This window comes from Calypte anna, chromosome 2, assembly GCF_003957555.1.
Source record: "Calypte anna isolate BGI_N300 chromosome 2, bCalAnn1_v1.p, whole genome shotgun sequence".
NCBI lineage: Eukaryota > Metazoa > Chordata > Aves > Apodiformes > Trochilidae > Calypte > Calypte anna.
Genome location: NC_044245.1, coordinates 98,416,475 through 98,442,793, shown reverse-complemented (window position 1 = coordinate 98,442,793; position 26,319 = coordinate 98,416,475). Strand labels below are relative to the sequence as shown.

Here is a 26,319-nt window from a genome sequence, read left to right as displayed (position 1 = left end):
GACAGTTTCTAAAAAGTCAGCAAATGTGTTTGAGAGCTAACTTATATTTTTGTAATTAATTCTGTAATTATGTTGTAATTATTTCTGAGCAACAAAATCATAGTTTATATAGGAGATGTGGGTGTCCTTTAGTTTTGAATGGAAAAGTCACAAAGTTCCATACGTGGATTGTTATTCTCATGTGAAGATCACTCTGCCCTTTACCCACATTTTGTTATATCTTTTTGTAAAGAAACCCATATGAAAAATTAGCACTCTAAAAAAAGATTACTAGGCAAAAGGCTTTATTATTTAGTTCCTAGTTTAAGTGCAGCATAAATGTTTTTTCAAAATGTGATCCTGTAGAAAGCAAATCCTGAAAACAAAGTGGATTTCATCATCTTACAAACTAAATCTTTCATGAAGTTATTTGTATAAACAGCTTTAAAATGTACATTTAGTTTTGTTCAGTTAAATTCTATTGCTTTGAAAAGAAAACGATCTTTAAAAAGTAGATAAAAAAGGCAACTACTTGAAAACAGAAACAACTTCATATGAAGAAAACATCTATGTTTAACTAAATTTGTCTTATACCCAGTGAGACTGCTTGAAGAAGTGGTTCCAGTCTCGAGTTCTCCAAGTTAATGATTTATTGGGTTTCTCACTGAAAGTAGAAAAGCTTTCCCTTTCTATACTTAAAAATATATTGTTTGCTTTAAATGTAGATTTTCTGCAAATACATTGAACTACTTCGCAGTGTTACAGTTTGGACTTACTACAATTCTTAAAGAATTTCAGTTCTGGCATTGACATATATTTTCTGGTTTAACTGCAGAAAGTGTCTTCAATAGAAATAATGAAGAAGGCTCTTTCCATAAGTAGTGAAATGCATATCAACATGGAAAATATAAAAAAAAAAATTAAATTAATCAGTGGGCATGTAGAGAGGTAAAGAGGTTAGGGCGTATTTGTTGGCTGGTTTGATTGGTTAATTAGAATTAACTACTGGTGCTTTTACTACCTTCAGTTCTCAAAAGTCTGTGGTCGCTTAAAGGCTTTACTCTGCAATGCACCTCTGGGGGTATCCACAAGGAGATAGTTTAAAAGCCAAGAATAGCACGTATGCATTCATAGCCCAGCAGTGTCTTCTCTTTCAGTCATTCACAGGAAGCAAGGGATCTGAAAAAAGTCAGTGGCATAGAGTTTCCCTAGAATTTTGGAGTCATTGCTGAGGGGAAAAGTTATTTCTCCATTTCATTTTACAGTTGGTTGAGTTTTGCAACAGAAGTCCTTTTTTAAATTGTTTCCACATTGTTTCAAGTGCTTCATCAGAATTTGCACGTAGCTATATGAGGTTTTCTCTCCAGATCAAACTTATTTAAGTTAGCTTACGTTTTTCATGTGCCAAATTTAATGTCCAGTAACCCATTTTAGGACACGTCCAACCAGCCATCTGGTGTGGAGGTTGCTGATGGCCCCTTGGTGGCCCTGGGGGACTCTATGGCACAAACAGTGCTGAAGCAAGTTGGGGGATAAGGTGCAGAGAGGCTTCTTGGGCACGTGCATGGTGGCCTTGTCTTGGTGCAGGTTGTGGATGGTCCAATATTAATGACTTCAAACTCACTTGTTTACTTTGGTGGGCAGTACTTCGGTGGCAGTTTGATTTTAATTAATCAAAAGAAGTGTATTTCCTACCGCTTCTGAAATGAGAATGGATCATTTCTGTTTAAGGAGCACTGGCAATAATTGCCTTTTAAACAGGGAATCACCTCTTTTTATTATTTCATTCGATTATTTTCTCTCATGTCCGTTCTTCAACATAATGTATTGCGATTTGTTAACAGTTCTTCAGCGGTCCCAAGGCACTAATCATCTGTTTACAGTATTGATCAGCAGCTTTCATGTTAGATTACATTTGAAGTGAGAAGTAATCCTTCAGCAAATAATAAATTAAAGACTGGGAAGAAAGGGAAGAAGCTAGTTTAGCCTATATAAGGTAGTTTTTTTCTGGTAATTCGGAAATATCTGCATCCCAGTAAGATGAACTCCCTTAACAACTTCCAGCTTTGAAATTTCAACATGATTTCCCATTCAAAAGTTGTTCATTATATCTTGCCATCTATATTCACAAAGACAGAGATTTCTGTTCCTACAAATGCACTTTGTAGTGCATTTCTGATGAGATTTCTGATGATCTCTAGGCAGTTTCTGGGTTGCAAGAATATTTATGGACCACTAAAAAATCCTTAGGTTCTGATGCCTCAGCACTTTCATTTGTTGTGGTATACACATTCTTTCTACGTTATGCATAATAGAATGTTATCTCAGTTCTTAAAAATTACATATTTTGCAGAATGGAAGTTAAGAACTAAACACTGGGAATTAAAATCCTATTTTTCTGAATTCACTAGCTAAACTAGTTCTGAACTAGTCTGAAAAGGCTGATTTCTGGGGCTTATCAGCACTAGATTCATGAGAACTAGCACTGTTCTCATGTTGAAATGTTCTCATGTTGAATGTTGAAAATGATACAAAATGTGGCCAAGATTTACTTGAGAAACTGTAATACTTCTCAGAGCTTTATTAAGATGTTTTAGTCTTACTGAATAATAATAAGATACAGTAGTTCTGCATCCATAAAAGTTGTGAGCACATGCCTTCAACGATGGAGTTCCTTTAAAGTATATTACTCTCAGATAGTCAAAATTACTAGTTCCCACAGTTATGTTCACAGGCTTTTCCCAGAATAGCCCTTAAAGGCAACAGCTGTCAGATAGAAAAGACAAAAAGTTTTTCCTTTGGAATCCTTATTCAGATACTTATATCTATATTTTGTGGTTACTAATTTACAAAAATTGGTTTGGCGAAACTCCTTTTAGTCACAGAGATAGAATAAATAAATGCATTCCCTTTTCCTGCTATTATAAATATTTCAGAATGAATCAGTTTCTGTGTTGAAGCTAGTCTGTCTTTTGCACATGGATGAGGACAGGCAAAAGTGTCAAAGAGAAGAGATAAAGCTGAAGAACTTGTGCAGAGGAGTAGGGAGCAAAATAGATCTGGCAGCAGCGAGCTGAGTTTTCCATTACTTTCCAATTTAATTGTGAGAGTTGCTTAAGTTGTGGATGCTGCCTGTTAGTCACATGATGCTGCCAGCATTTATTTCCATATCAAATCTATAAAAGGAAATGAGAGTTCTCAGTCCTTGCAAAGCACTTGTCTGGTAGGAAATCACTTACAAATAATAAAGTGCGTACTAGAGCGTGAAATAGTTCCTTGATGTATGACCTTCAAAACTGGTTTAAGGAAAACAGTCGAAGCTGTGAGTAGTAGAAACTGTTTGTACTGTAAGAATTATAAGCTTCAGGCTTGTGTTTTTTCAGTTCAGTCGATGGTTGTCTTCACTATGAAACTCTATTTACAGAAGCAGCAGGGGTTCCCAGTGGGCAGGGGCAGGAGAGCTGCCTGGGGACATTGGAGAGCTGTGTCTTCAGCTTTGTACTCCACCGGTCTGACTCCACTGGGGGTATCCCCACTATCTGAGTAATGAAAACTGAGGCAGACTTGTAGGAAGGGCTGAGAACACCACAGGAGCAACTTGCATAGGGGTTGAGTTCTCATGATCAAAAGGTGACAAAGTGCACATTTAGCTTTTTATCTTCAAAGCAGCAGGCATGAATTAACTACATTATTTTCACTGCTCAGTGAAATAATAATCCACCAGAGGATCTCAGTTTTTTTAACTGATTTGTGCCAAAGTGCATTGTGGTATGGAAAAGATGACTACCTTGCTATACAGCTAATAAAAAAAGTGAGCACATACAATACGACTGAAGATCTAAAACTGTAGGGGACTCAGAACAAATTTTGCTATGTTAGAGCATGTAAGTTATTATTGGCTTGTTTTAATGAAAAAAAAAATCTTGAAGTTTCTGAAGTTTACCAATTTGTAGTACATGTCTTATTCCACTACTTCTGACTTCCATAACAGCCCCTTCATCAAGGATCACAGAGTGCTTTGCATGTACTCACTGACTGGACCTGATGTTGACTTGTAAGACACTGAAATATGATGTTCATTGCAGTTTGTTATTCAGAGGACCAGGAGCTAAATGATTGCAGCACCAGAAGCAGTAACAGAAGTGCTGTATTGATTCACCATTTTCTATTCTGAATAGACTCTGCTCTGGTCTTCCTAATTAGGTAAAGATACAAATTTTGATATGCAGAATCTCTATGCTTTTGCAGTGCTTTTAAGATTAATTTTAATTAATATTAATAAATATTAATATTTATTATTGTTATTGCTTTTAATAAACAAACAGCAAGGATACCTCTCTCAGTACAGGTGATGCCTAGATTATGCATTTTTTCAGTAATTTTTCCAGTTTGGAAGCCCAGTGCAATACAAAAACAACTGTGTAGCTGGCATCTGGCTCACAAGTAAATATCACTTGCTAATAAATTTCAGAATGTCATGACATATTTCTGATTCTTCTGTTTGGTCAGTACCATGAAATTTTGTATGTTGTTCAGGTACTTGCAGGTGTATTTCATGCTTTGTCATCATCTGTTGTCCACAAAAAGTTATCCTTGGGGAAATTACATTTTCCTTTTTCTTTTCACAAGTGCTGCAGAAATTGAAAGAGTAGCAATGTTGCAAGGTTGTTTTTAAGCACTACATACACTCAGTAATCTGCTTAAATTCCATTTTCCTTAGTAGAGAGTTCCATGGCCCCTTTAAAATAGCAGGTAAGCAGCAGCATTCAAGGATTTATGGTGGCAGACTGAAAGTTGAAAGCTTTATTGTCTAGCTCAGAAAATCACCACTATTTAATAAGTTGTGAAGAAAAAATACAGAACTGCTCTTTGATTTATGTTGCCTTTTTATGTTAAAGTCTATTCTGTCCACAGCACTGGCCCCAAAATGCTGCAAAAGCAAAAAATCATGCTTCAATTTTAGTATAATTTACAGAACTTTCAGACCTTTTTTGACTGTTTGACATGTACGAGTTTTAAAACAGTATTAATATGTTTCTCTGATGTGTGTATGTGTTCTGAGTTCTACTATAGTGAACTTGTTGATTTCTGTGTAGTAAGATGGAAGAGGGAACATATTCCTAACATCTAGTCAAGTCACAAAAATAGTTCAAGAAAGAGCTGCAGCATGTCCTATGCTGGGTGCACTCCTGGTTTTTGAACATTGCCAATGACCTCTACATTTGATACCTTTTTCTATGTTCAGTAGCTTCAGTAGCACATGGTATCTGCAAAAATTATGCTCTTTACACCTTTATAAATCCTGTTTGTTTCTCCAAGCTGGATAAGATTCTCCTAGGACATAATTATCTGATTTTGTTTTCTTGGAACCTAAGATGCACCAACACACATGTGTTCTGTGAAAGTGGTATTTACCATCCTCCCAATATTCAGTTCTAATGAACTGAGGTTATCCTTAGTGCAGACTGATCACGCTTTCAAGCTGTTGTCTCCAGCCTCGAAAAGGCAAAAAAAGTCCAATGAACAGGGGCAGAAAATAGATCTGGATATACTATTCTGCAACTCTCTGATAGATCCAAAGTTAGGTCTCAGAGGAGGGTTAGAGGCCAAACTGCTGCTTTGCCTATCACAGTGACTCACTAACTAGCAAAGTAATTGCATTGATTATTGCACACCTACAGATTACAACAGAATATACCTTGCAGGGGGTGAAGGTTCTATTTTTTCTAAACGTTTCTCTATAATTAATTCACCATAAGTGCTAGTGCCTTAGAAATATCTGAATCCTACTGTTAAGCATGGCTTTGCATGCTAGTTGACCACTCCTACACGGGTTCAGTATTTCTCGTATTTCTTGGGTGTTAATTGCCAGTGGAAAAAATCGAGTCATGTAGTCTGCTTTTGTTTTTAAATTGTCACTGGTTTTGTCTGTCTTTGTTGTGGGCATTAGGAGTTTGAGCAGCTGCATTTTGTATACCTACAGCAAAACAGCTCCCTTGTTAGGCAGCACATTTCATAAAGGATTAAGTGGAGCTGACTGAGCCATAGGGGACACTTTTGTCTCATAAACAAGAGGCTGATTATCAAGAGACTGTGCTTGTTTGTGGAAGAGGTAACTGAGCAGGCTTGCTTCTCTCTTGGGTGTCTTACCTAGTACTTTACCCCATAATTTCAGCATTAAATCCATTTTTGTTCTTACAGCTTACAGCTGAACTCAGTGCAAGTTTGGGAGTGATGAATATTTTTAATAGAAAATGAGTTGCTACATTTAGCACAAGCAAGCCAGTAATAATCAGAGACAGTGGGGGAAATTATCGTTCACTGTCCATTCACTGGGTTAAGATTCAAGGTTAAAGTTGAGACTAGGAAACATCTCTATATATACAACATCATGCAGATGGCTTTTAGATTTTTTTTCCTTATAAGCCCCTCAATCTTGCATTGCAGAGAAAAGCCCAGGCAATGGAATATAAATAGTGTACAAAAAAATTGCAGTTAAAGGTTGTTTGCTTGACTTAAATTCATCTTTCTGCTGCCTGATTTGTTGTGTAGTGCAGAAGTGCCTTTTTTAGTTAATTCTCTTCATTCAGCCTGAGGTGAGAGTATTATTTCCTCAAGTTTATTCACTCAGCAAGTTTGCATTAGCACTTTCATTATACATTATCGATAGTATTACTATACATTCTTTAAACAAAAAGCAGGTGATTTATTCTTTGCTACATTCTAAAAAGTCTTCGCTGTTGGATTATGTTGAGCTGCCAGGTGTATCTTACAGAAATATAATCATACGTGATTTAAAGGCTTTGACACGTTAAGAAACTACTGTGTGTATCAGTACCATTCTATCTGGAGATTCAGAGATGCTTATATAGGGTAAGCAACATGGCAGACTAGAAATACCTCATGTACTGGGATGTAGAGGTAGCCTCTTCAGGGAAAACTGGTTTTCTTCTTTTGACAGTATTTGTAGCCCTGTGTTGTTTATATTAGTCATTACATTTTCTCTGTTATTTTTTTCCCCTTCATTCTTAGCAGTTACATTGCAGGAAAAAAAGTTAAATTTAAAGCAAAACCCAGTCTTGACAGCAGTGTTGGGAAAGTTTGTCTCCCAATTCCAAATGGACAAGTCTTGGACTAATGAGAAAACTGATACCAAGAGAAAAACAGAACTCTTTTACCATAGATACAGGAGCAGTACTTTTAAATTTATATTGCTCTGATCTTAATCCAAATGTCTGAGAACTGTTTGCAGTGAATAGATAATGTAGAGACTTGCAAGAGAGTCCTGGATCTACAAAAGCATCTTTTGCTTTATCCTCTTAAATTCCAGGTTTTACTTGGCTGAAATACAAACTTTTAAAAATTACCATACTTTCATTACTTTGCATGGCTTATGCTACAAAACCCAGCAGAATACTGATAGGCTTATTTGTGTTGCAGCCAGAGCAGGAGCAGCTCCCCTGATACCCCCAGCAGCCACAGAGCTTTCTGGAGCATGAGAGGGGGGCTCAGCTGAGCTTCCCTTTGTCTCAGATGCTTTCTCTTTAGCCATCTCCCAGGCACCATGTGGGAAAAGGCTTCCTCACACCACTTGGGGAAGTGGAGAAAATGCTAGGTTCAACTCCTTCCTCCTCACCACCTCTCCCAGAGCATCTTGCTACCCATCCTTCCCTGTAACAAGCACAGCATCCTGGCGATTGCTGTTGTTCAAGTGGCTTGGGCTGCAGGCTGCTGTATCTGGTTTCGTTTTGACCTGTAGTACACAGAAAAGGATTATATTCTTAGGACTGTGAATTCAAACATGTCACATGTAGAAAACCCTGAATGTAGTTTGCTGTAGTGTAACAAGGCAACCAGGTGGCACTAATTGCCAGGGAGTGAGCATGAGCTTGTGTCAAGCCCATCCGTGCCCAATTAGGATCGGCCCCCTGGTCCTGCTCATGCGCAGTGGGGGCCCACCCTAACTGTGCACAGGTGGGCTTGACACAAGCTCATGCTCACACCCTGGCAATTAGTGCCACCTGGTTGCCTGGTTGCCAGTTTGCCTATGCAACTTTAATTTGACTCCACTGGGTGTCACCTCTAAAGTACTGCAGTGTTTCCCATCACTCTTTTTTTGCACAAAACTTTTCCATAGTTGGGTGGATGGGAGACTGGGATGTGTTTTTATGCATTAAAGTGTTGCATTAATTTGCTTTTGTTTGGTTAAGTAGGTGAGAGAAGTAGTAGTAGCTGAAATCCAGAAGAGAAGTGACAGCTTCATTTCACACCCACAGTGGCAGAACTATGAAAATGTGTAATGTTTGCCATGTCTTAAAATAGCCATCAGGCTAATCAGGGAAATTTAATATGTGTTTTGATTAGAAATTGTCCTACCAACCTGAAACTTAGAACAATAAGGCCATGGATTTTGGACTGAAGGAGATCAGTCTTGTTCCATATTGATCTAAGTAAATGTTTCTAGTTTTACAATATATTGACATAAGAAATATGAGAAATAGTAAATACAGCAGTGTCTTCCACACCTGTTCCTGGGAGACTGAAAGGTGACATCAGGATAGCTATTAAATGTACGTTCCATCTGGAAGGAAGTCAGAAAGGAATATTAATAGAATAAAATTGTTCCCAATCTAACTTGAACTTCTGTGGTTTTTAAAGCAATTAGATGAAAAGTGCTGTAGTTATGCATAAAGATGTCTATGAAGATATGTCATTGTTTAATCATCCCTAGTATTGGTTCTCAATTTACCCAGCTGAAAAGTGAAACAAGCCCATTGTCTAGCTACCTGAATTTTTTTTTTTTTTCTGGAGTTATAAGGGGCACAACCTTTCTAAGGTAACCCACCAATAAATGCTTATTTCCTGAACAAAGAAAAATAAATTTCAGGAATATAATGTAACTTCTAGTAAGATCAAGTTGAAAACAGTGCTTTGATACTTAGCTATAGTGCATCTATGCTTGTAATCTGTATAAGATTCTAAGAATGGGTTTTTTTTTTTACTCCCTCTTTTTTTTCCAACCTGAAAATGTTATCTTGGAATCCGTGAGTAAAAATATTTCTACAAGACCTTTTAAAAATTTGGTTAAAATACAACACTACTTATGTCAGTGACACAAGCTCAGAGTGTTACTGCACTTCTGTAGATCTTAGCTTTATTTTGGGAAAAAAAAAAAAAGTAATCATAACCTATTAATGTCAATTCATGATTTTAGGTGATGTGTGAATATTTATTTATAGCAGGTGTAAATTAACACATGTAAAGTAAACAGTACCTGTAACTCATGAGACCTAAGGCATCATTAGCTACTTTTCTAATGTTCTAATTAAACATTACATCAAAAATAGTATTTATGGTTTTGATTTATTTGTATATTATTAGATGTAAACATTTGTATGCCTCTGCCCCTAGGGAAGAGTTTGAATTAAACAGCTTTGTTATGTTTGCTGGTTGTAGACATGTCATGATGCAGGTGTTTTTCTGTTTTCAGGCATAGTGCATTATTATTTGTCCTCTTCAGTATACTAATATTTTTTAGTAGATTTTGGTAAATTTGATCCAATAAAAGTCAGCCGCATGGGTCTGCAAATCAAGTGCATCGTATCCCCTTTTGATTCTCCATATCCCTGTTTTCTCCTCTCCCCTCTTCTCCTTCTTAAAGTTCCTGGCTCATGACTTTTAATAATTTCTGAATAATCACTTCCCAGAAGCCAGCCCCTTAAGAAAGTCTTAGTTTGGCCATCTCAGAACATAAGCTGCTGAGGTCAAAACTTACTCTTAAAACCTCATTTGTGTTGTACTGTCCTAAAGCCAGTGAAGATACATTTTGCATATTGTTCTTCACCCAGCAGAGACATTCACTGACAAGGTTTAACTCTACTTCCTTTATCAGCTGAACTAAATCTGAATTCTCTGTCCTTCGCGTTAGCTTGGCTCTTTCTTATGACAAACATTGCCAAGTGTGACTGCCACCCCAAAAATGGTTGCAAGGTTTTTGTTAGCCCAAAGCCCACACATTTGTTATCTTACCAGTGGCTGCTTGCCCATGAGGTGGCCATGATGTGGCCATGGCAGGAGGAAGCATTGGGGAATGAGTTGGGGGGCCTGGGGAAGCAGCTGCTAAAAGGCCAATTGGGTAAAGAGTGCTTGGGTGCAGAGGTTGATGCTGATGTATTGAGTGCTCTCTGGATGTTGTCCAGTGATGGAAAGTAGGTTGGGATCAAGACTTGTTTGGCACTTGTGAGCAGGATCCTCCCGTGTGCTTGACTGTGTGCAATGAGACCCTTCAGCCACTGGAGGAGAAAAAATACTGAAGAACTTACAGTAGATGAGAAAGGGGTTAAAAACAAGTGTAAAAAAGTTGGATCATGGTGTTTGGTGTCTTGAAATGAAGTAAGATTTTTCTGGAAGGCTTTAGTCACCTGGGAAAGAAGGATCGGGTAGGTGTGTGGGAGGCAATTTGCAGGCAAGTGTACTCCTCTGCAGTAGATCAGTACATTTTAATGAGGGAAGTATATTTGCTCTGTTTTATAGGATTTGCTTTGGACTAGAAGTCTGGAAGTCGTTTTAAATACACTGCTTTGAGATATAATGGTCAGGTAGAAATATTTCAAACGTATAATATGGAAACCCTGTATTTATAACTTATTTGTAGGGTCTCAGAAGCTGAGCTGAAAAGGTTGCCTCTTTTCCAGGAGATATTTTGAAGAGTAAATAAAGCTCACACAGAGGATATAAAAACAGAAGTGAAGTTAGAAGCTGCTGTAGCTATGCAATTTTATTTATTTTTTTATTAACTTAATTATTTACATCTGCAGCTGTCTCTCTGTCCATCCCATCCCACAGAAAAGGAAGCTTTCACGCTGGCATCCTTCTCCTCTTCCCATCCCCTTACCATAGCCTGTGTGGGGCTGAATGGAGTCTTTTTTTAGATGTGGGTTCCCCTCAGAGGTGGCTTTCTGGGCGTGTGGGAATTCCCAGTCCCTGGTGGTGAAGAGGGAGGGATTGTCACATGGTGCTGATCCACCACACCTGCAGCAGTGAGTCCCTGTATGCAGAGACATCAAAGGGGGTGGGAGAGCTGGGTCCTTTCACCTCTTTTTTTTTCACCCTGACATTTATCCACAGCTCACTCCTTGAACTGAGAAGGCAGTGCCTTTCTTTGGCCAAAGGTGAAAGCAAGTGAGATGCATTCATCTGATGCCCTAAATATCAGTCAAGCATAGGCTTCAAGTTTAGGGAATGTTCCATGTTTTCTGATACTAATCAATCTGACTTTTTCATTTATCTCTTTTTTACCTGTAGTCCTGCTGTCTGTCTCTGCTTTTTCCTTCCACCTGCTTAGTTTGATATCTTGTCCTCTCTTGAGCTTATTTTTGCTTTCCTTCTGCTGTAGGAACACAGAGTTTATAATAGCCATAGCCTAACTTCAAGAGGTGGATCTGCAGTGTTTTAAAGAATCATTACATAAGTCGTTAAAATAACAAAGATAAAATAAACATGTCTTCACCAAGGTGAAGAAATAAATTCCAAGGGCAGTATAAGCATCTGCCAATCTCTGGTATTGCTTCCTCTTCCAAGACTGTCTGTGAAGGTTTTTTGCACCTGCTTTAACAGTTCCTTTTCTCTAAAGTTTGAAAACCTCTTAAATAATGGATTTTTTTCTCTCTCTACACAACTTAGTTGAAAGAAAAAAACATTTCTTGGGTTCTTCAGGATTTCTGTAGCCATGTTCAAAGCTTAAATAAACAATTTTCAGTAAGAGTAGGTTCTGGAAATTTTGTTTTGTGTTTTGTCACTCCCTGAAAACATCACCAGCAGGCCAGAGGCAGCTGCTGGGGAGTGGAGTAGTGGGGTGTCACCTTTTGGGGCACCTCATTGGGGTGGCATGAGAGGTTTGGAAACCCAAACAGAGTAAATGTGAACTCACTGTGCTGCCCAGATCTTTTGCTATGAGCTTTGTCTTTTGAGAGAAGTTTTTAATCTCAATAAGGTGTGGAGAGGGACTAGCAAATAATTTCAGAAAGTCGTAGAATTCAAATATTTACGTGTTTCAATGGGATTATAAAGTGAATAGTTGTATTACACCCAATTTACACAGAGCCAGATTGAACTGTGGAAAAGCCATTTGTTCGGTTTTGGAAATTTATGACTGACCAAAGGACTCTGATGATTTAGTAACCTCGTTGAGGTATGAAGAGTTTACAAATTTCTGTGTTTAGATTGGCTTACTACTTGAACAATTTTATTTGAGGGAGGAAAGACTCAGTCCTGTAATAAAGGAAATATTAATTTGTTGAACCATTCTGATTTTGATTTTAGAAAGCTCTAGGTGAAAAAATCCAGTTACAGTTTGACTTACCAGTAATGATATAACATGACCTGGAGTCAGCTTTAGGAACTGTAGTGTATGAAGCTCTACAGCAGGCGCTGGAGAATCTGGCAGGCAGGGTCCAACCTACCACTCTGTGTGTTTGTACTTGATACAACTGAGCTGTGGTTTCACTGTCACCAAGGACAGCTTTAATTTCTCTTTCAAAAAATTCTGAAATAAGTTTGCTGGCTCATATTTTTGGATTGGGTTGCCTGGGATAGCAGCTAGGAAAAGCCTGTTGTGCCAGGCGGCTGCGTGGAGGAAGCGGTGTTGAGCAAAGACTCTGGAAGCCTTGCAATCGAATTACTGAGTTGCATGAGAAAATACTAAGCAACGGAAAGTTGTGTTTTTCAGGAAAAATTACACAATCTTTTTTAAAGCTACAGACTGTTTTTTTTCTCTGGGAAGCTAATGTTTATAAGCTGAGCAGCTTCTTGCATCACGTTTATACCTTTCCCCTGTCAGAAGCATAACATGAGTTAAAAACTAAGTGAGCATGGTTCTATGTAGTATTTGTACTTACAATAAATTTTCTCTGTGGACTGACATGGATTTTGAATACAGTCTTCAATACATAAAATGTACTGGAGACTGTCAGCAGCCATGAGTTCAGTGTATTTTACTGCAATTTTGCCAATGAATGTTTTTTGCTTTTCTTCTTTAAAGGTGTAATTTATCATTCTGCAAAAGTATAAAGTATGGTGGTTGGGGGAAGGAGCAACACATACAGATTGGGTATTGAAAAGATTGAGCAATGTTCTCTTATGTGTTACATTTCTGATTTTCAGGAATTCTTTGAACATGCAAAAAAGCTCTGGGATGATGAAGGTGTAAAGGCATGCTTTGAGAGGTCGAACGAATATCAACTGATTGACTGTGCACAGTAGTAAGTATTTCTTTTTATGGAATTAATAGCCAAGAGTGTAGTCATCTATAACAAATCAGAAAATATATTAATAAGATCTGCAAATTTTTCAGTGCAGCAATTAACATTAATTCTTTGTATAGGCTGATAGTGTAGAGCAAAAGTGATTGATTTTTTTATTGTAGTTTGCCATTATCATACAACTAAATACTCTGCCTCAAATATTTAACAGCTAATAAAGATGAGTATGAAAAAAATCAAATTAAATAATTTTAAGTATCTCTATTGCACTCGAAATAGATTTGCATAAAACCATTTCAGTGGAAACTACTTAAGAAACGCAGAGCAATTCTAAGGAAAGTTCTTTGTGTTTTAAATTCTGAGACCCAGACAGTGCTGAAATCACTCTGCGTTTTCACATTCCATTAAAGCTTCTGAGATTTTTACCTAACCGAATACATACTTGTATTACTAATGCATTTTCTGGGAGGGGAAAATGATAAACAGTATGTCATTAAAGACAGTAATGGAATTGGTATTCTCTCCTTCATACACATCAAGTGTACGTCTGTGTGTGACACAGTCGTAATTCTTGAACACGTTCAATCTGATCAGAAATGTTCTGAAAAGAGATGTGTAGTATATTGTGAAGGTGCAAATCATAGATAGAAGGTTCATGAATGAAAAACAGATTAATCAGGAAGTAGCCATTAACACGTCAGGGCTACAAAACTCAGCTGTCTTCAGGAATAAGCAAGCTCTGAATTAGACTTTGACCAAAAATACACATTTCATGTGAACTGATATTGCGAAAATGTATACTCTTAGAGTTGCTATGTGATTTAGGGTTTTCAGAGAACACATTCTAGTGTGTTATGATTTGTCTAATTGGCATCATGGTCAGCAACAATGCCACAAGTCTGTTGCAGCACCCAGTGTTTTGTTTTTCTGTCCTCTGTGCTCTCAGTGTTGAGGCTGAAGCAGAGGAAAGGAGCCGTGTCACTAAAGGACTTGCCACAAGCTTCTGCTGCAATGGGGAATTTCAGTCCTGTGGGTCATATTTTCTTTTCCCTCTTTCCAGACTATTTTTGGGAAAGAGAAGGACCCAGTAGTGATTCACCAGCACATGGAAGCAAGGGAAAATTACATATGTGTGAGAAGGAACTCATATGACCTCAGTGGATTGAATTTAACAAAAATTGGGCATTTGCTAGGATGGCTAGGAATGGAAGCTGTGGTTGTACACAAAAAAAAAAAAAAACCAAAAAAAACCCCCAAGAAAACTGTCCTAAATTGTCATCGGTGTATTCCCCTTGTGCCTTCACCCACCACCACACCATGATACAGATCTGAGCTATGTTTGCTGAAAATTCCAGAGAGACTGTATCTATTGATGCATTCAGATAAGGCATCAGACCAAGAAAACAGCAAAAATTATTTCAAATAAATGAATGTAAAACTTAGCTTACTGGTAATGTGTCCCCCAGTCCTGCTTTGGAAAATGGTGGTGAAAGGATCAGGCAAAAAAGGAAGACACTGAATTATCCTAGTAATGGTACTGTGCGTCCCCTTGAAAAAATTATGCCTATTTAGAGTCCTTGACAAGGAAAAGAATGTTCAGTCTTGTGTTATGTCCAAAATCGAAACACAAATGGGGAAAAAATGGATATAGAATGAAGTCCACTGTCCTGAAACATAAAATAAAAAAGCTTCAAGATAATTGGATTTTTTTCTTTTCTATGTATCTTTCCTCCGTATGTTCTATCTGGACAGTTTTTTCTGTATTCTGAGATTATTTATTATAGTGGTGAATACAGTGCTTGCATACTTCTTCAAGGCACTTTTTGAAATGGTATTTGATACTTAGATATCCTTCGAGTGTATCTGTGCTTTCCAGTTCATGATCTACCTGAGAATGTGACAGCTAACTAACTTACCCACTTTTACTAGCCTTCAATCTTACAGCAGAGTCTTCAGACTTGGAAATAGCCATATCATATGATCTTAAACTACAGCAGAGTAGATTCAGATTGGATATTAAGTAGTTCTTTACTAGGTGTGTGTGGAGACACTGGAATAGGTTGCCCAGAGAGATGGTGGACACCCCATTCCTGGAGAAATTTAAAGTCAGCTCTGAGCTACCTAATATAGTTAAAGATATCCCCGCTCATTGCAGGGGGGGGTTGGACTAGATGACTTTAAAATGTCCCTTCCAACCCAACACATTCTATGACTATGATGGATCTGATCAAACAGCCTTATTTTCAGATGTATTGGTGATTTAAAATGTTGAAGTGTTAACAGAAAGAAGATAGTAAAAATACACACAACTTTTCTCTCCCTCTCCATCATTCCTTGAAAATTAAAATCATACCAATAGGATCAAGGGAAAATAGATTTAAAAGCTGCTGTGTCTTTGCTGCACACGTGTATTTGTATATTGTACACCACCACCATCTGCTTTACCCAAAAGAACCATTTCTGTCCTAGCATTGGATGGATCTTATTCAGAGTGATGGGGTCATGTCTGCCTTGTAACTGACAGAGCACGTGGGACTAGGTTAGAAATACAGTTCTCACATGCACATATGTTTTCTTATGTGTACTTAGAAAATCCTGTGAGAGTGCTGTCTCTCCAGCTTAGCAGGAGTGGATGGCATTTCTCCAAGAATCTGTCTGTGGTCATCTCCAATTTGGAAAGGAAAAAAAAAAAAAAAGAGAAATAGTGTAATGCTGATACACGGCACTTAACTGTTGGATATTGAAACATCTGTAGGGTTTTTATTACATTGGGTCTGGGAGAAAGTATCCCATGCCATCAGCTAAATCCTAATCGTATACTTGATAGTGAAGGAAGAACCTTATCAGTACATCGACACTAATATCTTTACTTAAAAAAAGTAATCTAAAATAAACAAAATAAAACAAAGCAAAACCAAAAACATCCCAATATGTGTTAAAAATATCATTGGTTTACAACTTGTGTGGCTGTCTTAAAATACTGAAAAGCATTACTTGCAAATTATAAAGTCAGCAGCCCAACTTGCTGACTGTTAAGTGAGTTACAAATACAGTGTGTTTTGGCATGGTTTAATTTGGCTGTGGTACGGAGCCTCTGTATTTTTAAAACTTAACCTAATTTTCTTTATTACTGTGGGAGAAATATTCTTCTTGAAACCGAGGTAGCAAAAAGACAGAAAGGCAAATTTTATTTACAATGGACCTGGATGTTGCTTTTCCTTGATCTTTAATGGCCTTTTAAATGACCAGGGCTGTATTCCTTCACAGAAGTGAGGATGAGGGCCTGCTTCTCAGACCATTTTAATATTCTTACAGGGCTGTTGTCATGTATCTGCACTTCTTCAAAGTGTTGGTGCATCATGTGATAATCTGTAACAAATACAAATCCGTGAAGGAGTCTGAGGTCAAACCTTATGGTCTGACAGTGGTAAATGTATCATAAACAAAGATCTTGCTGTTCTTTATCACTAACTACAAAGATTTTTATCTGACTCTTGGAAGGGGAAGTATCGAATAGCTATCAAACATATTTTTTCCTTATTGACCTTCATATATTTCTTCATTATTAATATCTTAAAAGTGGCAGGTTATTGTTTTCCCTGTCTTCTGATTTAATATTTCTTTCAAGTTAAATTCCAAGTTTAAGTTCAAAGACTTATATTTAATTTGAGAAACTGATCTGATTTAGGTGCATCCCCATTTGTCATACCTAAATTTCAGCAGGTTGGTTTTATTAATGATGATGATAAATCTTACACCTTGCTTTGGTTAATTTTAACTTATTTTATACTACTGTTACTACATCCATATTCATATACTTAATATTCAGCAAATTCTAGGTCTGTAGGGGACTTTCAGAGTGGTAATTAGTGCTGTCTTTGCATTGAACTGTTTAGTCTCCAAATAATAGACCAATATGTTAATTGAAATTTTCATGTAATTCTGGGACAGTTTTCCAAAAGCTAAATATTATCCTATAAGATGAATGCAACTCCATTTTTAAATATTTCGGTTTTTTCATACTAGTTATCAAATGCACAGATTTTTTTTTTTTAAATCTGTGGAAGAGGAACTGGAAAGCAAACTTCTCTGAATGTAGAACAGATCAAAACAAATAAAGGTACAGGTATGATGGCCTTAATTTTCTGTGGGAAAAAAAAAAAAAACAAACCTTGAAAAAGAGTTGATGAGTTGGCTATGTATCTTGTGTCTTCATAAAATTATGTAAATATATTTGGCAATGAGGAGGTATGACATTTCCTTTCATTTATTGTATACCACGAGGCAGAGTTATTGGTTGTAACCACCTGTTTGATGTTACACATGTATAGGTGGATTGACTTCACTCTAATGCTGGTGAAATTATTTCTGTACTATACATCCCCTTTCTTCACTGCAAACCACATTCAGTGTGCTAATTGTTGGCTGCTCTGGCAATCACAGAAACGTTTCTGAAGTTACTTTTTGCTTGAAGATCTAACATGTGTGCCCATGGACAGCAGGGAAGCTGAAGACCTTTGCAGTACATCAGTTATCATTGGGGGATATAAGGCATCCCTGCCTGGTGATGTCCATCTGGTGTTTTGATAAAATAAGAGTTGAGTTATCATATTTGTAGATATTCACCATGTTAGTTGACTGGATAAAATTAGTTCATAGGAGATAGTTACAGTGCTTACAGACAGTTTCTGGGAAAAGGTTGTGGGCAGAACAGGCAAGCAGAACAAGATGCTTTTGAAAGGGAAGAAAAAAGGTAAAATCAGAACATCCAATTCTCTTTTTAGATCACACACAGCTTGCTCAAGGCATCATTGTTAGAAAAAATAAGTACTTTTGGGTTTATCAGAATCCTCCACAGATTAATTTTGTCCCATTGCATTCACACAAAGTAACTGTGTACATGCATGGGTGACCCTGGCTGGAAGAGCTGTACTTCAGCTGGCTGAGTTCCTTGTTGTAGTAAACCAAGTGGTTAGGAGAACATTGCTTCCCTCCAACACTTTGTCCAGGTTTGTCTATTCGTCTTCTTTCCCTGGTAAAATCCACCACTTCTGATATACTGAAGTGTGAAGGCCTCAATTGGTCTCAGTACAAACATTTGGGCTAATAAAACTTGATTGTGCAAGTCCTTAGGAAAGCAAGCTAAGCCAAGGAAAGTTTATTTTATATTTGAGCTAATATACATGGAAAAGACACACCTCGAGTTCTTTTTCTTAGTAGCTATTCTATCTTGGAGAAGGATTTCAGCCACCTTCTGTGGCATCTATCCTGGTGTAAGGTGGATTCATTAAAACAATATATTCTTCATTTTGTTATGCACAGATTCAACTTCTGATGTGAGAAAACAGATAATTTTTTTTTTCTTAACAAAAGCACTTTCCTTTCAGACTTTCTTTTCTGTCTTTCCTTGTGCTCTCCTACAGTTAAGGTTTAATTACCAATGTGATCATCCCTGAATTCCCTCTTCTGCCAGAGGTCAGAAAACCCACCTTGGCATTGTCTGCTTCTTTCATGGAGTGTGGCACTTCAGTCCAGTGTTATGTACACAGGCTACACACATGACTGTAAAAAAATTGCATTAGCACAGTTCATGTACTTTCACTTGGAGTGGCTTCATGATTTGGTACTTAATACTGCTTCTTCTAGGGCTTTTCCTAGGAGATTGGCTGTATCATACTGCAGATTGGATTCTGCTAGTGCTCTTACATAGACAGGTCACATACAGGCTGCATTGACTCAGTGGCAGCAAAGTCCTGCAGTGCTCTCCAAACATCAGTTGTCAGTGAACCCAAGTCACCTGCAGCAGTGAGCTGAGCAGTTCTCAACACAAACCTTTTTGATGCCAAAGTCTTTATTCATTCCTGGTCCTAGGGATTATGCCTTTTTTTGCATATTTCTTGCTGTGCAATCCATCACCATTCAGCTCTGTTGTAAGATGAAGAAAAATAATCTCTTGGGCACCTTTGAGATCCGAGTTGAGATTTCTCTGAAAATTTTTATGAGCTACTTAATATTTTGGATAAAACTGTTACTGATAATTGGAAGTATAAAATAGTGGCTGATTATTGCACCCCATTAGACATTCCTTACAAATATTTTATCATGTGTCTTTGTCAAAGAAGATGCATGAAATTGGATGTCATCTGTTGGACCAGACTGGTCTCAGCCCTGTCCCAGGTTTCTTTATAGTAACTGCTGTGCAGGAGTAAGTCAGACAGTAAGTAACTCACTGAAAGTCACCTGAAAAACAGAGACTTTCCAAAGCTGGAATGTAGGGGCCCCATAGCAACACCACCCTCTGTTGCTGAAGGAACCAAGAAAAGTTTCCTCATTATTTATGTTCTGCAAGTAGATGACAAACAAGCTGCCAAAAGAATCTGACCTGAAGTGCCTGCGTGTAGCATGACAAAACTACAACAGAAAATGTGAGCACAGTTACAGCTGAGTAAGTTTGTTTTCTAATTTATGCAGATGTATGGTCTGTGACACCATTAATCCAGCAATCTGTATTTACACTGGCAAGTAACAAAGTTTGATAATTATAATATCTGCACCACTTAGGGGAAAAAATCTTAAGGAACATTAAGTTTTTCATTTCCCCCCCAGAGAAGCAGTGTGATGGTATGTGTGTTGTGACATCATTTGAGACAAAATCCATAATTATTTCCTTTTAATCTGCCGGCTTTGTCAAACCACCTGGGAGTGCTAAAGTGTATGACCCTGTGTTTGTAAAGATTTTTATGTCCTGTTGCTCCAAAACACTCCACTTGCATGCTAACAATCCCAGTGCCAGACTGAGTTCTTGTTCAGACCATTACTCCCAGGGAGAGAAAAAGGAAACAGAGAGGGAAGTCAATCAGGTGACCTTGTGCATACCTTGGAGCATGACATGTCCAGCCTCAGATTTGCAAAGTCCTGTTTGTGTACTTTTCTCTGCATATTTTGAAGACATCTTGGTGTCTGTGCATGCCTGAGAAGGAAAGGTGGCCCAGTGGAAGGGAAGGAAGCCTATGATACACAGCTTCTGAAATCATATTTTTGTTGTGGAAAGAAAGGGAGCAGAGGAAAAATGGGAAGGAGGAGCTCAAGGAGTAGGGAGGAGGAGCAAAGATGTCCTGCATGCTGGTGAAAGAATTCTGGTCTAAACCTTTTTGAAGTCCTTTACACATGGTGGTAACATTGATTTTCATATGTAACGTTGTATGACTTTGGATTTCATATTTGAAACATGCTTTTTATTGGCACACTAGACTCAGAAGATGTCAAACAACTCAGAACCCTCTCTCATCGTTGCTTTTTGTCATCAGTAAAATTTCTTTCCTCATAATGGATGATAATGTAAGCCTGAATGTATGCATGATAAATTACAGTAAACATCCTGATTATAGGGTCAAGAGTATTGTCTTTAAAAGCAATGATTCTTTTTTGACTTGGTAACTGCTTAGTAAATATAGGACGAGTACGTTTTACTAAGAAAAATGAGGGAAAGTATTGATTATAAATGTTTCATTCCTCATGTAACTAAATTTTTTGTGGTGATATGGGAAAACTAGAATGATACAATTTCCCTCCGTCTAAAGTTCTATTCTGGTTCATATATAAACAAGTCACTGTGATGATGAAGTTTCTTCATTTTTCATTAGATCTCTTATGATCACTTTCAAACTTTAAAAAATTCATTATTTAGTTAAAAGCAGATTTTTTTTTTATTTCACGAACAGATTTTCTTCACTTATGTGATTTTAACTATAACCCTTAACCCTTAACCAGCTAGAAAATTGTTACTTAATGGTATAAAAAAAGAGAGGGGTTTATAATTATGGAGTAATTACTTTAGCCTTCTGATGAGTCTTCTAAACAGAACCGGTTGCCAGATAGGACAAAAGTCATTCTGCAGTTTGTAATGCTTAAATTTTTCACTGTTTACCAACTAGTAGACCACAATCTTCAAGGGCAGAACTGAGGTTACTTATGATCTGGGAATTCTCTGAAATAAGTTTTTCATCTGTTGCTGTGATTTTTTTTACTTTCTGTTGTTCCCTTTTTGCCCTCACTTATGAAAAAAAAATCTATCTTAATTTTGGTAATCAAAATGTGGTCATAATGTTACAGTACTGGTAGTCAGAAGTACAAAAATATGGAAGAAGCATCAGCTGTATGAGCCTCCCAAATATCTTTGTGTTTTCATTTGGAAGCAGTGGTATCAAAATACCATTTGCAAAGAGCCAGTATGGCATATGGGGCAAACCTGTCTGTTTTAGCCACTTCAGTTCACAAATGCTTTCTGTAAATAGAGAAGAAAAAAATATTTCCCAATTAAAAAAAGAACTGATAAAATAGTTTACAAACACAGCACTCTCACTGTCTTTCAGAAATTAATACGATATTTTTTTTTCCTGTTAACTAGGAGAAGTCTTTAAGGAGCCCTAGATGGACTGCTCAAACATAAAATCAAAACATATATTTTCCCACACACTTCTGTGTCCTCAGTTTAAGGAAGTAATAAAGTCTAAAGACAAGCAAAGTCTAAAGACCAAGTAGAGTTATGATGCATTAAATTACACTTTGACTCTTTTTCAGATGTCTTATTCAACATTTCTGTTTTCCTTTGAAAAACACAGCAAAGATGAGTTTCTTTTGTTGAGGAGTTTTCCCTAGTCAGCAAAGTTTTTCAATTTTTTTTTTCTGGATGGCTGATGAATGGCTTTCTTAATTTTTTTCCTGACTGTTTGCACACACAGTGTGGTAGTAGATGCAGGACATGTTAGAGTCTAACACAGCAACTCAGCCCCGTTTGGAAATATGATCCATTAAGCAAATCAGAGGACTAGAAAATAGATTCTGTCAGCTGAGCTTGTCTGCATTTACTTTTCTGTGTTATAATCCTCTATTTAATGTGGAGATATGTTTTTCCATATCCCTTCACCAGCCTTCTTTGGTTGTATTTGCAGTACACACTTCAGACCCTTTTAGAGCCTGAGCAAAAGCCTGGTAAAGAATCAAGACAACACACTGAGAATATGCCTTCTTAGAGTGTTAATAACCTTTAAAACAAAGAAAGAATATTCTCTTGCATTTATTACTAAAGAGGAAAAGCTGTTTGTTTTTTGATTTTTTTTTTGCATCACAGCAGCGAGGACAGAAGTGAATAGGTACTGGCACAGGGCTCAGTCAGTGAACTGGCACAGTGGGTCTGTGTGGCTAGTGAAAATGGCCAGAATCTGGGCTACTGTGTACTGAGCTTGGGGGAAGGGAAGGCTTCTCTGAAGGACTTGGACTTGATGAAGGGACACCTTGTTTGGATTTTGTGTATTTCATATAATATAAGGTCTTTTTTAGAATATATGAATGTAAAAGAATGAAGTTAAAAAGCAGGCCCTGAAAGTTGCCTTAAGAGCTGTTGTCTATATAGTGTGGATAAATGCCAAAAGAGAGAACCTTAAAATTGTGTCTACTCTCTTATCAAGTCAAAGAAAGAGTTAAACTAAGCATCACTTAACAGGTACAGCTTAACTCCAGAAGTCCTGATTGTGAACCTGTGCTCAGCATCAGCATCACAAAATGTCTCTGAATGAACTAAAACTGCAGATGTTGGTTATCTAGAATCTGCATGCAGGATTTATGAGTAGATTTCAGAAGGAAGTTGTAGGTCATTCTGTCAGTTCTGGTGTTATTTATATGCTCTTCTTGGTTTAGGACTCTTCCAGTGTATGCGTGGGAGAAAGAGTAAACTATGAGCAAAGTCAGCTTCATTAAATTACAGGGAACCTTAAAGTCACTTACATTTACTCCACTTCTCCAGCCTATGTCAATTGTTACAGATTTTAATTCAGTCTATTCATGTACAATTCCTTGCCAAATGTATTCATGTTCTTGGTGGAAGAGATCAGCTGGTTAAAGAATAAGTTATCCTATTAATAAGCTTATCATTATATAACACAAGTGTATTTTAAAATTTTTCTGTGGGACTGGTTTTTTTACTATGCACTAGAGAAACGTGTTTTCCATATTCTGTTGCCTTAAATCTAACCTACTGAGAAGCACTTGTTTACATAATAAATTCAATACAATATATAATAACTGTAAGTTGGATGCTTAGAAAAGAAGAAAGAGCACTGAAAATTCAATGGCAGGTTATCCTGGATACTGTCAAAATACTCTACTTTTGGGGTTTTACTTTCCTATAATGCCATGGGCATTTTTTTGATTGGAGATGATCAGGATTTCTTTTTTTAAGAAGACACTTTCACTCCACCAGATAAGGAAAAGCCAAGAGGAGTATTTTTTCCTTAAGGAACTACTCACTGGACAGACTCTGCATACATGGGCTCCTCTGTGCTAATATATGTACACAGCCCTGTTTACATTAGGATCTACAAGAAGCCAGGGTTTGGGTGGTGGTGTTTTTCTAAATTAATCCTGCACCAACAGATTTGAAAAGAAGAAAGATGGTGGAATGCATTAGTTAAGAAATAAGAAAATAAAATACGGTTTTTACTGTGTTGGAAAAATTTAAAGGCTAAGCCACTGTGCTTGAAAAAGAAATTTTACACCTCAGACTAAACTAAAATAGAGTCATGGTCCTTGTCAGTTTGGTTGTAATCCCAACTTTAAGGTAAGTCAGACTGGGAGACTAAGCAGTTTAAGGATGACTCTCTATTTCTTGTAATTAAGATAAAGCTAGTTTTGTTCATTATAATACAAGACAACAATGATGCTGCCAAAATTTTTAAAAAGTTTATTTGACTTTAGAGAAACTGTTTCAGTTGTGTCTATTGTAAAGGTATTCTTTCTGATTTAATTAGAAATGTTTGTTGTAATGGGGAATTCTTACACAAAGTTGAATTTGAGCCTAAATTAAGCAGTGGAAAAGAAAATATGTGTAAAATATAACAGTAGACTTCATGTCTAATGACACATCAAATAGCTGTCTTCCAGAATAAAATTTCCAAAAGTTTATTTGGTCTAGAATTGGTTCAAAGATTAGTTTATTCCTCATTGTACTACTTGTCTGTAATTAAAAAAAAAAAAAAAGAGAAACCATCTTAAGCAGTTATCATACTTAATTGCTAATTCAGGAAAAGATGAGTCTTGTAATCATTTGTATGGTTTTTTCTGAGAAGAGTTTTCAAGTTTATGTTCCTTTCATGAACATTGTGTTATTCAGATACTTTACCAGACTGGGCATCCCAGTAAAATTTAAGTACATTTTTCTGACCAAAGTCTGCTTTTATATTTTTTGACTCCGTTTTTTCCTCCTTCCCTTTTTCATCTCTGTAAAAGAAGGCTTCCATACCTTTCTTCTCGTTTAGAAGAATGTTTTGGGGATTGGGAACATTCTGGATGTTAGCATCCTGACAGTCTGATGGTACAGACTTTTTGAAGACATTTAATGATCAGCGTAGATTTCATTCTCTTTGGCTTCTCCTTATTTGCTGACACAACCACGTCAGACCTCCAGTTGCCAACACTACTGTAGCAATTGTTTAAAAAGTTTGTTAAAGAGCAGTAGAGTGTTCAAGAGCACTATTGCCACTAGGGTTCATTCCATATAGAGCATGTACAAGTAAACTCTGCTGGTAAAGCAACTTCTTTATCCAGAATTACTTTTTATCTTTTGTAACTTAGTTGGCCTATTACCTTACATTGTCAAAGTCTTAGAAACTTCTCTTTTTTGGCAGGTTTGCCATATACTAGATTTTCTCCACAAACATACTGGAGTCTGTTTTGAAAAGCTTTTCTCTAAAGAGACAGATGCCAGGGAACAAACATTTTGCTACATTCTACTGAACTGGCAAGTCCAATTATGATGTGATCACAGTAAACTATAGTTCATTATATCAGCTTTGTTCATTCTTTTTTAAATAGAGAGAGAGGTAAAATATTGTCAGTAGTTTTCCCCCAGTTTCATTTTCTATTAAGAACTAGATGGAAGTCTTTTGGTTCTGGTAGAATTTTTTTATTTTATTTTATTTTATTTTATTTTATTTTATTTTATTTTATTTTTTTTCTGTAATCTCTGCTATGCCCTGGTTACTTACCTCTTCTGTCATTTATAGACACATCATGTTTAGAGGGTCTCATATCAAGGCTTGGGGTAGCTGTGATGAAGAGAAAGTGCAGAGTGCTCATCACTGTCTGTCAGTGCCAGCCAACACAGGCAAAAGTGTAATTTTTTGATTTGGCAATACTTCAAAAGTACTAATCAACAAATTATGTGAACAAATTGGCAAATGTGAGACCTCTTTTAATGCTTCTTAATAGAAATTGGTTAATTTATTTAAAAATTCACCATTCTGTACCTCTGGCAAGAAGCTTAGCGTCATATGCAATGTATAAAGAATGAAAGGAAAAAAGGAAATATTAGAGGTGGGTAATGATAATATATATAAAGGGTTTACAGATAGGGCAAAAATAATAAAACTGTAAGTAATTTTAGTCAGGGATGCAGAGTCAAATCACTGGACCAACACATAACCTTGCTAGTAGGTTCTTTTGTTTGTTTAAGACATTTACCTGTGTCCTGATGGAAATGAGCAGAATGGATACGGGAGGGTGAAAAAACACCACCACCTACAGTTCTGAAAATAAGCAAAGAGAAACTTTGCTAAGGACATCTTCTATTTCCTCACCATATGAAAAGCACAGTGCAGATGAGTGTTCAGAAATGTGCCTAAATACATGGCTACATTCTGAGAAATTAGCAAACCTGGCTAAAAGGCAGTTACAGTAAACTAGATTGGTAGAGACAATATCTTGAAGCTAAAGGAGATTACAAAAGGAGACTACAAATACTGAAATATAGAAAGAAATGCCTGTAGCAGCAAAGGAAAAACATTCAGCAAATAAATAATCTTCTATAGACATTCTCTGAATTTCTTTAGGAAAGAATAAAAGGACAGTTCCAAAATATTTAATCTTCCAAACATTTCAGCCTGTGTGATGAGCTTAAATTGAGTGACTTTTTCCACAAGCACAACTGGTTTCTTCATCTTATCTAGCCTTGTTCCAGAATATAAGTATCTTCTGCATATCTTCTGTATGAGTAGGCATGGGGCAGGACACTTCTGGAGGAAAAGCA

The 26,319-nt window shown here is 37.0% G+C and overlaps 1 protein-coding gene across 2 annotated transcripts in view; it reads left to right on the top strand.

Annotated features, from left to right (window-relative positions):
- GNAL (G protein subunit alpha L) overlaps nt 1-26,319 on the top strand; it is a 195,098-nt gene that overhangs the window by 122,026 nt on the left and 46,753 nt on the right. For both annotated transcript variants that reach the window (XM_008505519.2, XM_008505518.2), the window contains exon 5: nt 13,141-13,238. In XM_008505519.2, the coding sequence (XP_008503741.2) occupies nt 13,141-13,238 (98 nt within the window). The remainder of the gene's footprint in view (nt 1-13,140; nt 13,239-26,319) is intronic.